The sequence below is a fragment of the Rissa tridactyla genome, chromosome 2, assembly GCF_028500815.1.
Source record: "Rissa tridactyla isolate bRisTri1 chromosome 2, bRisTri1.patW.cur.20221130, whole genome shotgun sequence".
In the NCBI taxonomy this organism is placed as follows: Eukaryota; Metazoa; Chordata; class Aves; order Charadriiformes; family Laridae; genus Rissa; species Rissa tridactyla.
Genome location: NC_071467.1, coordinates 139133422 through 139147748, shown reverse-complemented (window position 1 = coordinate 139147748; position 14327 = coordinate 139133422). Strand labels below are relative to the sequence as shown.

The 14327-nt window shown below is 37.3% G+C and overlaps 1 protein-coding gene across 1 annotated transcript in view; it reads left to right on the top strand.

The window, feature by feature from the left end:
- Positions 1 to 5345, top strand: part of NXPH1 (neurexophilin 1) — a 140562-nt gene extending 135217 nt beyond the window's left edge. The window contains exon 2 of the mRNA XM_054192101.1: positions 4584 to 5345. Coding sequence (XP_054048076.1) covers positions 4584 to 5345 — 762 coding nt within the window. The remainder of the gene's footprint in view (positions 1 to 4583) is intronic.
- Positions 5346 to 14327: the final 8982 nt, after the last annotated feature.

Sequence of the window (14327 nt, the reverse complement as noted above, 5' to 3'; positions counted from 1 at the left end):
ACTATTTTTTTAAATCTCAAATTGATCAGTCTTAAATTAATGTTAATATACCTATGGTTGATTTTACACTAAGAGGGCCTAAATAACCACTTGAGGCCTTCATGGCTTCCCGAGATCCCTTTCTAGCTTTGTTTGTTTTCTCTGCTACAAATTTTCAGGTTTGACCTGACAAAGGATTCAGGGCTTAGTGTCTTCAAAGAGAACTCCAAAATTTCTGACACAAATAAACTGCTTATCCTTTAGTAAGTCCTAAATGAACTGCACATATTCATTAAAATACATTTAATGATGTTAAACATCACCATAAAAAATTCTTCACCCTCAAAAAGGAGGATACAGAATGGATGGAGTATTCCGTTTTAATGGAGTAAAAACTGAATTACAGATCGATTCCTGTGTCTTTTTTAATGACGCTTTGGGATATTGTGCCCAGTGAAACCACTGTCTTTGCTCCTTCCTAGAAGCAAAAGAAGAAATGGAATAACAATTTGTCATTTTTCATTGGAAAAGAGTTACCAGGCAGTCAGCTCCTTGTACCTTTTTGATATCAGTAAACTTTACTAGGTAGTGGAAATTCATACTTTCCATTAAAAGTACAAGACCGGAATAAAAAGGTCAGTCTGCCGTGCTTACTGAGTGCTTTTCCAATGACATTTGTAGCACTGGATAAGCATTTATAAGGCTTTTTGCTCCTTACTATTGTTCTATATGGTCTCTGCTGACATCATAATCATTCAAAAACACTTCTAGCTATGCAGTCACAGAGTAAATCCCCCTCCTCAGCCCTTTTCCAACACTGATGTATCGCATGGTAATGGTGTTGTGGGTTAACTCTGGTGGGCAGCTAAACACCACACAGCTGCTTGCTCACTTCTCCCCCATCCCCAGTAGCACAGAGGAAGAGGATGTGAAGAATAAAAGCAAGAAAACTTGGGGGTCAAGATAAAAAAAGCGAAGGATAAGTGGGAGAAGAGAGAAGAAAACAAAACAAAAGTCATGCGAAGGCAACACTCACCTCTTCCCATGAGCAGAGCGATGCCCAGAGAGGTCCTGGAGCAAAAAATGGCTAACTGCCCCTAAGCCCCCCTTTTTTCCTTTTAATTGCTAAGTGTGATATTATATGGTATGGAATATCTCTTCGGTTATTTCAGGTAATCTGCTCAGTTGTGTTACCTCCCAACCTATTGTGCACCCCCCAATCTATTCACTTGAGGGGCCGAGAGAGAAACAGGGAAGGCCTTGATGCTGTGCACTGTTCAGCAAGAGCTAGAACATCAGCGTGTTACCAGGGTTTTGGTCAAAAATCGTAACCACAGCACCATGTGAGCTGCGCTGAAGAAAATTAACTCTGTCCTAGCCAGTCACAGTACAAGTGGGCTGAACTTTTCAATGTTTCGTCTAGGAGTGGCACTTGGCTGTGGAAAATAAAGCGAGTCTGCTTATAGTGAACTAACTGATAAGGTAGAGCATGGAAGTTTCTGAATTATATACAAATATACTCAAGAAAGAGGACAAAAAAAACACCATGGAATTTGGGCTGCTCAGTGTTTTATCTCTCTATTAGCCATTTAAAAAGCGCTCTTTTTTCATGCACCGCTAAAATAGGTCTACGTTTCAGTAAGCTAGTTTTCACACTACTAAGTGCAAAATCTCATGGATTTGCATGATCTTTCCTGTATTATTGCAGCCTTGTGGTTGGAAAGAAGAGAGATGGAAGAAAAGCGTGGATTAGTTCATGTGAAAATAACTGCTGCATTTGCAGAAATTCTATTACACAGCAATGCTCCGTATTATTGGGTGTGCGAGTCTCTGAGGATACATATAGCTACTTTCTATAGCACATAGTATACTAACAGTATATGAAAAAGCAGTTGCCTGGAAAATGTTAGTGAAGAACAATGAATTCTAGAGCTTTTTTTATCAACCCTTGTGGGCTGTTTTTTCTAGTGCTTACACAGACGCTAGACTAGGGAGGGTAGCTTCGGGCCTTTAATCATGAATGCAGCCAGTTACCCACACTGCAAATCACACACGGAGGTCTTTGGGCTAACTGCATGACCAGAAGTCTTTCATGTATTACAAAACCAATGGCAGTAACAATCAATTGTATTTGTTAGATCAGGTATGAAGCAGTATACCATGCATGGAATCTGGATCATCCATTTCCATGAAATATACTGCCTTTCAAAAAACTGCATGTATTGGATCAGTCAGCAACTATTTCAGAAAATACCTGCTTCCTTTCCTTGGTGTTCAGTTTTATACATCTGAAAAAAAGAGACCTTCCCTTTAAAAGGTTTTTATACTGTTACATCGTATTACATGTAACTTGTAGTGTAATCCTATGAAAGGTAAATCATTGGATGCGGAAAGGAAAACAAAGGAAAAACAAGCTGTGAGCAAAGAAAAATATAGTGGTAAGCAATCTGTATCCTACCTACAGATTGCAGGTATACTAGCTCTGCTAGCTAACTGCTTAGATTCATATCAGGTTGACAGATTCATGCTAGACAGGCACATTATTCCTTTTAACCACATTTCTCTTCTTATTTTGCACTTCTTCCCCATATGCCACAGCAAAATTATATTCTGCTTCTCTTTCGCTCTCCCCGTGACATCTTCATTGCTGCTTCATTAACCAGTGCACCATCAGTGCTTTTCATTACAGTTTCTCTCCTGGCTCACTGTGTTGATGCTAAGATGCAGCTACAAACTGGCTATCAAAATGCTAGTCTGTGTTTTAATCCTTCCTTCCATTCAAAAGAGGAGGAGGTAGTCTCTTTGGCACAATTCTAAACAAAACACATATTTTATCTATTACCCTTAATGTCCCACCAACCTGAAATGCACTGGGGAGGTATAGTGTGGGATCTGACAGATTTATTTACCTATTTGTTTACTGTAAAAGGCTGGGGGCATACCTCCTATGTGATCAGTGTATTAAGACAATTTAGACTGATTTTATGTACGTGCCTTCAACTGACCTTGAAAAAGTACTGAAGTTAATGAAAGCATGCTTCAATTTCATGATTGTTAGGAAATGAAAAGGCCATGCTGTGATAGATATCCTCCGTGACATATAACTCCAGTTGTACCGGTAGGGAGGGGCCATGATTTAAATACTAGCTGGTTTCCAATGGGTTTCCTGGGTTGGGAATACACTCAATTCATTTTTAAGTGAAGAGACAGATATAACTGCAAGTATGACAGGAGCACGTAAATCAGTGCCAGAACATAGAGGAACAAAACAGGCATATTCAGAATCTCCTATGTAGCCATGAAAAGGGAAATAAGAAGCTTGTTGGCCTCTTCAGAGCAGTCTGAATGTTACAAAATGTGGCAGTGTGTCTGGTGCGAATTTTTAGCATGAGTGGGACTAAGGGTCTTGTCAGTCCCTTCCCCTCCACCGGCTGCCCCCTGCCAATTCCAGCCCTCTCTGCTACGCTCCGTCAGAGCTCTCTACCCGTGCTGCACGTTAGACAGCTGCAAGGCTGCATCTGTTCTCTGTTTTCCACACAATTAAGGCAAAGAGAAAAAAATATAAATAAGACAAATTGCTCTGACACTAAATTCTGTGAAAATCTTTGTCTGAAGTTTATGATTTTGTAGGAACTTGGTGCAAGATTTTGTCCTTTTTAAAAATGTGATTTTGCAGGATTTTTTTATTACTCCTTTTAAATTGGTGGCCCTATTTTTTTTGTAAATACACAAATGCCTTTCTGTCTTGCACAGATCACCTTTTGTCTTGGGGAGGAAGGTGTGAGAAAAGAAGTGAAGTGAAGAAGGAGAAATGCATGTCATACTAGATACAGACAAGGCAAATCGGTAGCTAATCTGTAAGGGACTGTAAGAAAAGACTGTGACTCCTCTTGCATTAATTGAGGTACAGCACACAGTATGTACAGCTGTCAACGCAAAACTCATTAAAATTTTCATTATTCTATTATTTATATTGTAGTTGTGACTGAAGGTCCCAGTCAAGAGCACAGACCAATATGTACTCATAAAATGAGTAGGGAAATTATATTACTATTATTATATTTATAATGACAGGGACTCTGAGCATGGTCAGGCTGGCACCACCAAGACAGCACCCTGACAGTGGGCTCCAGCAGCAGCAAAAATAAATGAACGAGACTGATTGTGGAAGACACAGTCACTTTGCAGAGAGAACATTCAAGCAAGAGTATTTCACTCTGAGATGAGAAATGGCCAGTGAAAGCCACATACAGATGGGGGGATGACGTTGGCTGTGTACCTTACTTTTTGCAGTAGCTCATTACATGCTCATCATTTACAAGCATCATAACAGAAGTAGTTTTCAGGCTAAAGAATAAAGTGAACAGCTGGAATTAAATCTGAATGGCAAAGGAGAATTAAGTAATAACTACTGGGAAAGAAGAGGAAAATAGTTGTTTCTGTTTTGTTTTACTGAGTACAAATATACAACTTAATTTCTCCAAAAAAATATATTTCCATATGATTTTGAAATAGGATAATTTTGGTCTTAGGTGGGAATGGCGTGTTTTGTACCATGTATCTCAATATATCCTTTCTTTCTTCTTCCCTTCTTTCTTTTTCAGGTTACCTGTGCAAATTTAACAAATGGAGGAAAAACAGAACTTCTAAAATCAGGAAGCTCCAAATCCACACTAAAGCACATATGGACAGAAAGTAGCAAAGACTTGTCCATCAGCCGGCTGCTGTCACAGACTTTTCGTGGAAAGGAAAACGATACAGATTTGGACCTGCGATACGATGCCCCAGAAACTTATTCTGAGCAAGATCTCTGGGACTGGCTGAGGAACTCCACAGACCTGCAAGAGCCTCGGCCCAGAGCAAAGAGACGGCCCATTGTCAAGACTGGGAAATTTAAGAAAATGTTTGGCTGGGGTGATTTTCATTCCAACATCAAGACTGTGAAGCTAAATCTGTTAATAACGGGGAAAATCGTTGACCACGGCAATGGGACGTTTAGCGTTTACTTCAGGCATAACTCCACTGGTCAAGGGAATGTATCTGTGAGCCTAGTGCCCCCTACAAAAATAGTGGAATTTGACTTGGCACAACAGACAGTGATTGATGCCAAAGATTCGAAGTCCTTTAACTGTCGAATCGAGTATGAAAAGGTTGACAAGGCTACCAAGAACACACTCTGCAACTATGACCCTTCAAAAACCTGTTATCAGGAGCAGACCCAGAGCCACGTGTCATGGCTCTGCTCCAAGCCCTTTAAAGTAATCTGTATTTACATTTCCTTTTATAGTACAGATTATAAACTAGTACAGAAGGTGTGTCCTGATTACAACTACCACAGTGACACACCCTACTTCCCATCAGGGTGAGGACCAACACGTCTCTGAGACTGAAGCCTGGGGAATAAAAGAGGTCGTATGACAGGGCTGTAACCTCAAGGAGGAAGGCCACATCTATTGCCTGGAATGTGTCTACCTGCTGCTGCCGCTGTCAAAAGGCTGCAAATATGTTAGTGGAAAACAATCTAATGTAATTCTTGCCCAGTCAGCTCCATGTATCAATCTAGTTGTAAATCACTATGGATTTGAAATAAAACCATACACATACACAGAGACACACACTCTTTTCAGCTCACGTCTATTGAGATTCCTGTTAAGAGAGCTTTCATTGTCTGATATCTAAGGTTTCAGGATAACCTATCATCAAGCAAAATGGATTAACTAGACAGAGAATGGTTTCTAACACAGACTGTTATGGAAATCTCTTTGAAAGTCCTTTGAGTACATGCCAATCAATAATCCCCACTCATGCATTTTACTGCTTGGAGTAGCTGTACTGGTAAATACTACTGTAGGAGTAAATACTTGTTGAAATGGGAAAAATGTGTGTCTAGAGTTCAGTATTCCTTATTATATGATCACAGCAAAGCATCGTGACTTTTTTTCCAGCATACAGTAGGCACATTCGAGGTGGTGTTAGGTGGCTCTTTTTCCGTGGAACGAGCCTGTTACTAGTAAAGATGGGCAAACATTTGGAATTTACATGTGGGCAGACATTCTGGTTTCATGTTTCTCTGACTCTTTAAGCTCTGATTCTTTAAACCTGATTGAGTTTAGGCCAGCTAAGCTACTAAAAAACTCTCCAACTGATCTCTAAGAAGGACAATGCCTGGCGGAGAACATGTAAGTTATAAGTGGCTGTCTTATCTTTATTACAAAATATTGTAACAAATTCAATATCCTAGTCTTCATTTGTATGAATGGTTTGTATTGTACATAATTTAACCGGTGTTATTTGAGCTGCTTATTAATATTAACTTGTAATTGTCTCTCTGCTTGTTATTGGTTAAAGACGATCCAGGAAATGAGGAATCCATTTTATCAATGTAGCTGTAAACTCCATTAAAAGACAGAACTATGTACAAAGCATTTATTCAGCTAAAGTATTGTTGAGAGCTATACATATACAACATTACAGTCTGTCTGTATTTAGATATTTTATTTCCAGAGAAAAAAAATGAACTGTACATAAAAATAAAAAATCTTAAAGTTGAGTTTCAATATGTACTGTGTAGATAGTAGTTTAAATGGTTCTGACAAGTGGATAACACTCCAAGTCTGACATGGTTTTCAATCTTGTCTCTTTGCATATGTGTATATATATATACATATATTTATAAATCTCTGTGTGTGCATGTTTGTGCGTGTATATTTACGTGTGTGTGTGTGTGTGCGCAAATACATATAGACATATATGTAGAGTATATAAAAACTTCTCGGGCCCTATTCCTAGCAAGCAGAATTCATTACTGAAGGGTCTTGCTAATTTGAAAGGATGCCTCCACTTGGATAAGAAACTACAGGAGCAGGGCTTTCTTTAAAACGATTCATTATCCTTTAGAAGTGGGGAAACATGGAGCCACTCTCTGTGTACACAGGCCTGCCTTTGCCTTAATTCTAGCCTCCTCTGAGGCACTGATCTCTCTTTATGGAATGAAGAGATCCCTTTTTATGGTACGAGGGAATTTTCTTCCTATAAACAAAAAGCTCATAGCTTTTATATTTTTTTTTAAGTATAGTGGCACACTTCACCCCCAGCTTCAAGATAACCAGCAACTATAACAAGTCCATGCCTAAAAGAAGGCTGCCCAAAGAAGAACTCAGTATTTCATCTCATATCTTTCAGAATTATCATTCCTAGCAATGCTTCCCCCCTTCCCCCCTCACCCCCAGGTTCTGTGGTCTCATGTCAAAGCTGTAAACACAGATATGGTTCAGCTTCCAAATATGCACAGCATCATGAACAGCTTCTCCAAAGTCCCAGTAAACACTTCACTAATGTTTCAAGAAATTAGAAGTTTGAAACAACTTCCAGTTGTGGACCTCTCTTGCTGAAATATGCAGAACATAAATGAGAATGAAACAAAGCCAATGGATAGCTTTATTGATCAGCGAATATTTTCCCATTGATGTACGAGTAGGAGAGGAGACTTCCATATTATTATTACTTTGGGTCCTTTGAACAGATATGCTTGTGGGAATTTCTTCATTTTATATGACATTTCCAAGGACAACCTTGTGACCCTGGACCCTGCGTAGATTTGGAGAAAGAAATGGTCCAAGCCATACAGTCCAGATTCTGATCTCATTCAGGAATATGCAGAGATAAAATAATTTTTTTTCTTTGACAGGAATGGTGATTATACTGGTAGTGTTTCCTCATTTGTGCTCTATGGAAAGTAACTGTTCTGAATATATACCATAAAGTAATTTGTGCTATGACCAAGAATAAAATCTTGGCTCTGTTAAACTTAATGGGAATTTTGCTATTGAGTTCAATACAAATTTCCATTTAATAGTAGGTAGAATTCCAGTGTTAAATATGATTAGAAATATTAGCAATCTGTATTATGGGTGAGCATTACACACTTTGTGTTCTCATTTACATTTCTGAAAAATGGATGGTAAATGCTATTACTGTTACAGTTCCGTTATTTCCTTTCATTTTTAAAACTTCCCATAAACATATGAAATATATACATTCTGTTCATATATAATATACTTATCAACTTTTCAAGTAACATCAATACGAAAAAGAATTATTCATCATGCAATGTTTTGATCCTTTTAATTGTGGTAGTTAGTACTTTGCCTCTGTCACAGTTAGTCATATTATTTTTTTGTCTTAAGCCATTGAAGAACTTGCTATTCTTCATAAACGTTCTTGAGTTTGAACTTGGAAGAGTTCTTTTGGTGATCTGGTTGTGAAACAGTGATCTAATATCAAAATATATAATGTGTTACTTAGGTGCGAGTTCATTGCATTTCATTTAATCTTTGGGGAAATATTTTGTGTTTGCTAACTTTGTTAAAAAATGTTTTTGGTTCACCCATTTGAAAAAGGAATTTAATGAACACGAGCATATGAACTCAGTTAAACAATGTACGGATGGGTATCTAGGTCTTGCACATGAACAATGCCTTAAGGGAGTGCGAGGTCAGGCAAATGTTGCCTCACTATAACTCACTAATTCTAGATGTAATAAAGATGTATATCTCTAAAGGTATATTTTTAGGATTAAAGAAGGTTGAGTTATTTATTTGTAAGAAATGAAGAGACTGGTTTTGTTCACTTTTTTTTTTTTTAAATTTAAACATCTAAAGCATGCTTTGTGTCACAAATAGGGATATTTTAATGAAACCAATTATTGCTGGTGCAAAACTGCATGGATCATGCACTTGAGCAAATATCAATGTATTAAACTTGCCTTGGGTGGATCAGTGATAGAACTTAAGTGTCAGCTTCTGTGCTTTTGAAAAGAGGAATCCAGGATATAGGAAACAGGTGGTTTTACGTCACAAAAATCACTGATCGGAGTTCTAAACAGTGATGGAAAGCTGCAAGATTTTCACTTGTTAGTTTTATCAAAATACTTCAGCATGGGACAGAAAATATACTTTCTTCCCACCTTATGAAGTCACTCGTAAAGTTTTAGCCCTTTCTCCCGTTGTCCCAGGTTTGCGTGGGTAGTAAGCAAACTAATAAATTAATGTTTACAAACCCCTGGTCTTTCAAAGTTTCCCTTACTTAAAAAATACGATGTCAGAAATTGTTGAAATTTACTGTACTTATTTACAATGAACTAAGAAACATTCAAACTTCATTTATAGGAGAGCAGAATGGAAGTCTTGTAGTGTTCTGGTGCATATTAGCCTAGAGATTTAAGTAATACTACTCAAAGGATTTAGTCACAGAGCGGTTTTACTGTGATTAAATCATTACGTACATATGCATTCTCTGACTCCTATAATGTAACTTGTAATCCTGAAGGAATACCATAAACTACTCTGAAAATGATGTGTTAGAGAATTGTGGAGAAAAACAGGGATTACAAAATATCTGCTACTTTTGCACAAAACCAATCTAAATCTTAGGCATCTGATCTAAAGAATTATTCTTCACCAGAAGACAATGAACTGCATTCTTGGCATTGTATTGGTCCTTCATGTCCTTCTGTGGCAGAGATGGTCAAATTGTATCTGACTGCATTTAGAAATGGAAAAGAACCTTACTTCTGGTGATCTGTACCTAACTGTGTATCTAACAGTGCAAGAGACCTCAAATAGCTGCATCAAAGATCTGTTCTAGGAGCCACATGATACAGAAATGTATACAATACCTATTCAGAAATAGTTTTGATGCCAAGAATTCCCAATTTTTCAAACCAGTGTACCACAGAGTTCTTGTATATTATGTATTTATAAATTGCAGCCATATTGTGTATAAAATTAGATTTCTTTTAAAAATATGCACAGTTCATAAAAAATTTCCAATACTCGGATATACATCAATCAAATACAAACATTCCTGACCCTTTGCAAAACTTTTGATTCCACAGTCTGGAATCCATGAGAAGTAAACCAGCTGATTCATTTTGTGCATGAATTAAAAGATTGAAACCTCGATTGTCATTTATGCTGAAGTTCTTTGATGAGTTACCCTGTTACGGCTTTAATGTATGAGTATGAATACTATTTCCAAAATCATTTTGACAGTGGAACCACATACTATTGCATAATAAACAGTCTTTATCTTTTTTCCTTTTTTTTTTTTTTTTTTTTTTTGGAATAGGTACTATCTAACTGAAATTATGCTAAAATCCACAGATTAATTAATTTTCTAGATAAATTTGAGGAAGTCACTATCCATGGATAAGGTTAACACTTTTTGCTGTTTTTGAAAGGAGAACACACGTAGGGTTTTTTTGTTGGTACTTTAAATCAGGAGCAAACCAATGACTCACGTGAACTTTTAATTCTGAGACTTACAGTCCCATTGTCAAAGATAGCATTTGAGAAGATGGTGCATGTGTGAGATTTATTCCTAGTTCAAAGTATACCTCAACCATGTAGCAAGTAGAGATATTGCTATGAGGAAAGGCTTTAGTGGTCTGTGAAATGAACTTCTGCCTATTGTTAACAGGAAATTAGAGGGACCAAAAAAAATTTATAAAGTTGGAACAGTTCATACACATCAATGAAGAAGTGGAAATTAGCCACTTCACAAAGTAAATCAGATACTTTGTCCAGTGTATTATGGAAGCACTATTGAGTTCCTGGGAAAAGCCCCGTGTACTTACAGAGTTGTTCATCATAGAAAATAAGTAAAACCAGATTTGGCAGAGGCATAAATAACATGAGACCTTCATTCCTCATCTAGGTCACGGTGAACGTAAAATGAGATGCAAAAGCCTACTTAGGAACAGGTAACTTGAGAAAAATGAGGTCACTTACGGAATGTGAATAAAAAGTCACATTAATTGCTACAGTATTCAATAGCTATACTTGTGGCGAAAATTATTAAGTCATATTTGTGAAGCATCTTTGAATTTCTCGGAGGAAGTAGAATTTTGATTAGCCATAGAGCAGGGAGGGCTTGAGAATAAAGCTAGATTTTTTTGCAAGGAAGTTTCAACAACTGCAACGTACTCCCTCCAGTCGCAAATACTCTGGACTCCATTCTACCGGCTACCTTTAGAATCCAGAACCATTACTGCTGATAGTGAACAAAACAGAAATAATAGTTTGACTGGCAGGGGTCATGGTGATCTTGAATTCATGACAGTTTTATTTGGTTGGGAGCTTTTGGTTTTGTTTCTGTTTCTGCTTCTGTTTTTGTTTAGGTCTAGAGGGATAGGAAAAGCATTTACCTAGCAATCATTCATTTTAACGGTCCAAGTGTGAAGTTCGCTCATAAACTGTATGAAATGGACTGATACATAGGCATGTGACATTAAGCAGACTAGTCTTTATTTTGCCAATATGTCATGCCCAGTTAATAATGTGGTCAGTCAGTAGCAACACAGCTCGTGTGTCAAAGAGGCTGTAACAAGGTGATTCCCAAATGACTCTTCCATGAGTTAAGGACAATTAATGAAAACTTTTAGCTGATGAGGTTCAGTAAGCTAGCTGTAGCCCTTTGGAAAAGAGGAGTAATAATGCTTATTGGATATTTGATGCAAATTTTGGACTGTTTTTTTCTTAAGAACTCACCAGTATTTTCCAGTACCGTCCTCTATTATGGGATGATGATATCTCCTCTGCGTATCAGAGACTTATTGACCACCATTTCTTTAATCAAAACTATTACCATGAGAAACATTTTCTTAAGTAATCTCTCCCTTTTCCAATAAAGTATTTTCTCAATATTTTCTACCATTGTTCTACAAGTGTTGAGCAAGTTTCTACCTTTTTTCCCTGCAGACTATGTTGTTACTGAATTTAGACTCCTGAAGGAAGGTTTTTCCTCATATTGAGGTAAAAGCATCCCTTCCATTTATTCATGGGTATCTCACAAATTTTCTCCATTTAGATAATTTTGCTAATTGCATAAGTACTACCTGTAAAGTTGCCTCTCATTAACCACTCCAGAAGAACTTTGTTGGTCTTTTCAGAAGAGCTCCCATTTCCTCAGTCTTTATTACAGTTAAACAAAACAAATCAATGCAATATTTTAGCTGAAATCCCAATGATAAAGGGTCTCATCACCTTTGTCTCATAAATTTTCTCCATGTTCATAGTTACAATGCTCTCTTTCAGGTCTCAAAATACAAAAAATTTGCTTCTAATGAGCTCTCCACTATTATTTCTAGTTGAAAAGGCAAGTCTTAATTATACTGTTTTCCAGTGTTTTTCTCATTTGCCATTTGAGTTTGAAGTAGCAGTCTTCAGATATCTTAGTAGCTACTTTCCTACACCACTATTTTCTGCAGCTTTACCTTTTTAGGCCCATTTTTAATACACTTCTGACCTCCCAGATATAAGAATCACCTGTGAACTTTGTTAGCAAACTACTTAGACCTACTTCTCGATTTCTACTGTGATGTCTATATAAGAAGTAGTTTATTGTTCTTTTCGGTTTCTTTTCTGGTGTGTCTTTTTCCCTGTTTGATGTTTTTTTTCTTACTCTACTTTTTGTTTGAAGTCATTTTGTCTGTTTCAGATCACATGTATGTGAGCAGTGCTCCACACTAATGTGTTTTACACATAGGAGCGGATGAGATGTATCATTTCATATTTTGCTTAATTTGAGCTAATGAAATGATTGCATTAACCCATTTAGAAATAATAAGTAATAAGAGGCAGTGGTACTTATAATTAATCCTCAGGTAAAGATTTAAGAATGCCGTGAAAAAATAAGTAGGTACTTTATTAATAGGGCTGAGAACCGATATAAAGAAAGTTGTTGTCTGTGTCTAAATATCACTGAAAGGCAAAGTGATTTGCTTGGAGGCAGAAAAAATCAATAATAGAATTTCACAGTATTTCTAGTAAATTCACACTATTTCTATTTAGTTTCCTGTTATTCCTTGTATGTTTCCTGGTAGTGGGCTAATATACTGTTGTAATTGCCAACCTGTAGGCTTATTCTACTCCTTCCACTTGCTCACATTCTCCCCTAGATAGGTCTCTCGCTCCTAGAACTGGCATGTCTTGATGCTAGAAATGAAAGTAATAAACCATTTCTGCTTGCTCCCTCCCATTGCTGACCTGCTGTTGTACCCCCCAGATTGGTATATCTCAATGCTTCCAAAATGCTAGTATTGAAAATCACCATTACAAATGAAGAAATTCTTTACTTCCAAACCTCCTTGGACTGAAAAAATAAACAGGAGGTTCTTTTATAGCATTCTTTTTCATCTTTGAAGGCTGTTAACCAGACTCAGCCATCAGCCATAGTTTTTCTAGACTAAGCCGTCTCCATTCTTACAGAATATTTGAATGCATTCCTGTGACTGCTTTAGGCCTTGCCTACCCTTCCAAGTGTGGAACCCCAAAGAAAACAGATTGTTCTGGCTGATATCTTACCAACAGTGAGAAAAGCAGAATATGAATAATTCTCTTCTTTTTCTTTCTATATACTACTAACAGTGTTGTATGTAATACCAGTATCATAGTTATTTTTCATCATTTGTCACTGACTATGCTGGTTATGCTGGCTACACCTTGCTTATGCAATAATGCTGTGTAACCTGTAATTCCACACTTTCTATTTGTGCATTTGATATTTTTTCTGCCTAAGGGAGCATTTACACTGGTAAATTGCAGTAAGATAGGGTACGAATTTACAGCATACTAGCTTCTCTATGTCAGTTTCCCCTGTGGATACTTGTAGACTGCACTAATGCCGGCTCTGTGCAACATGTGGAGTAGGCGACACCACGCAGAGCTATACTTACTGCTTAGCAAGAGTGTCAGCACGAAAAGTTAGTACGCAGCAGCAAGTGTACTGTAAATTCATGCTTTAGTTTGCTTTACTAACCTGCTTGTGCAGACGAGCCCCCAGTGGAGTTCTCTGCACTTGTCTCTATTGAATTTCCTGTTATTGATTTCAGACCATTCCTCCCATTTATCAAGATGGTTTTGGTATTCAATAATGTATCCCTCTCCTCCCCTTTTCCCTTTCAAAGTTACAACATCAGCCCTTCATAGTCTTTAATGATATTGTAAATCATTGCAAGATGGCACTGGTGGGGTCTTAACATTGCCAGAATAACCAAGATAGCATTTTTACAGTTACAGTTGTTCGACTACAATCACTCAAGTTTAAAGAAATTATTATTTGGGGACTAAACAGAAAACTCACCAGATTATTCACCAAAAGAGATAACTTTCATGTGTTGAGGGAATGAGATGCTTTTATCATTTATCTGCTTTTGGGAAGAACGAAGGTCATAAACTTTAAACCTTAAGTATATTTTTGTGTGTAAAATCAAGGCACAAAAATGTTTCTCTTGGAACTAGAGAGAGACTGTTCTTAAAGGCCTAATTCTTTCTCGTACTAATGAGTGA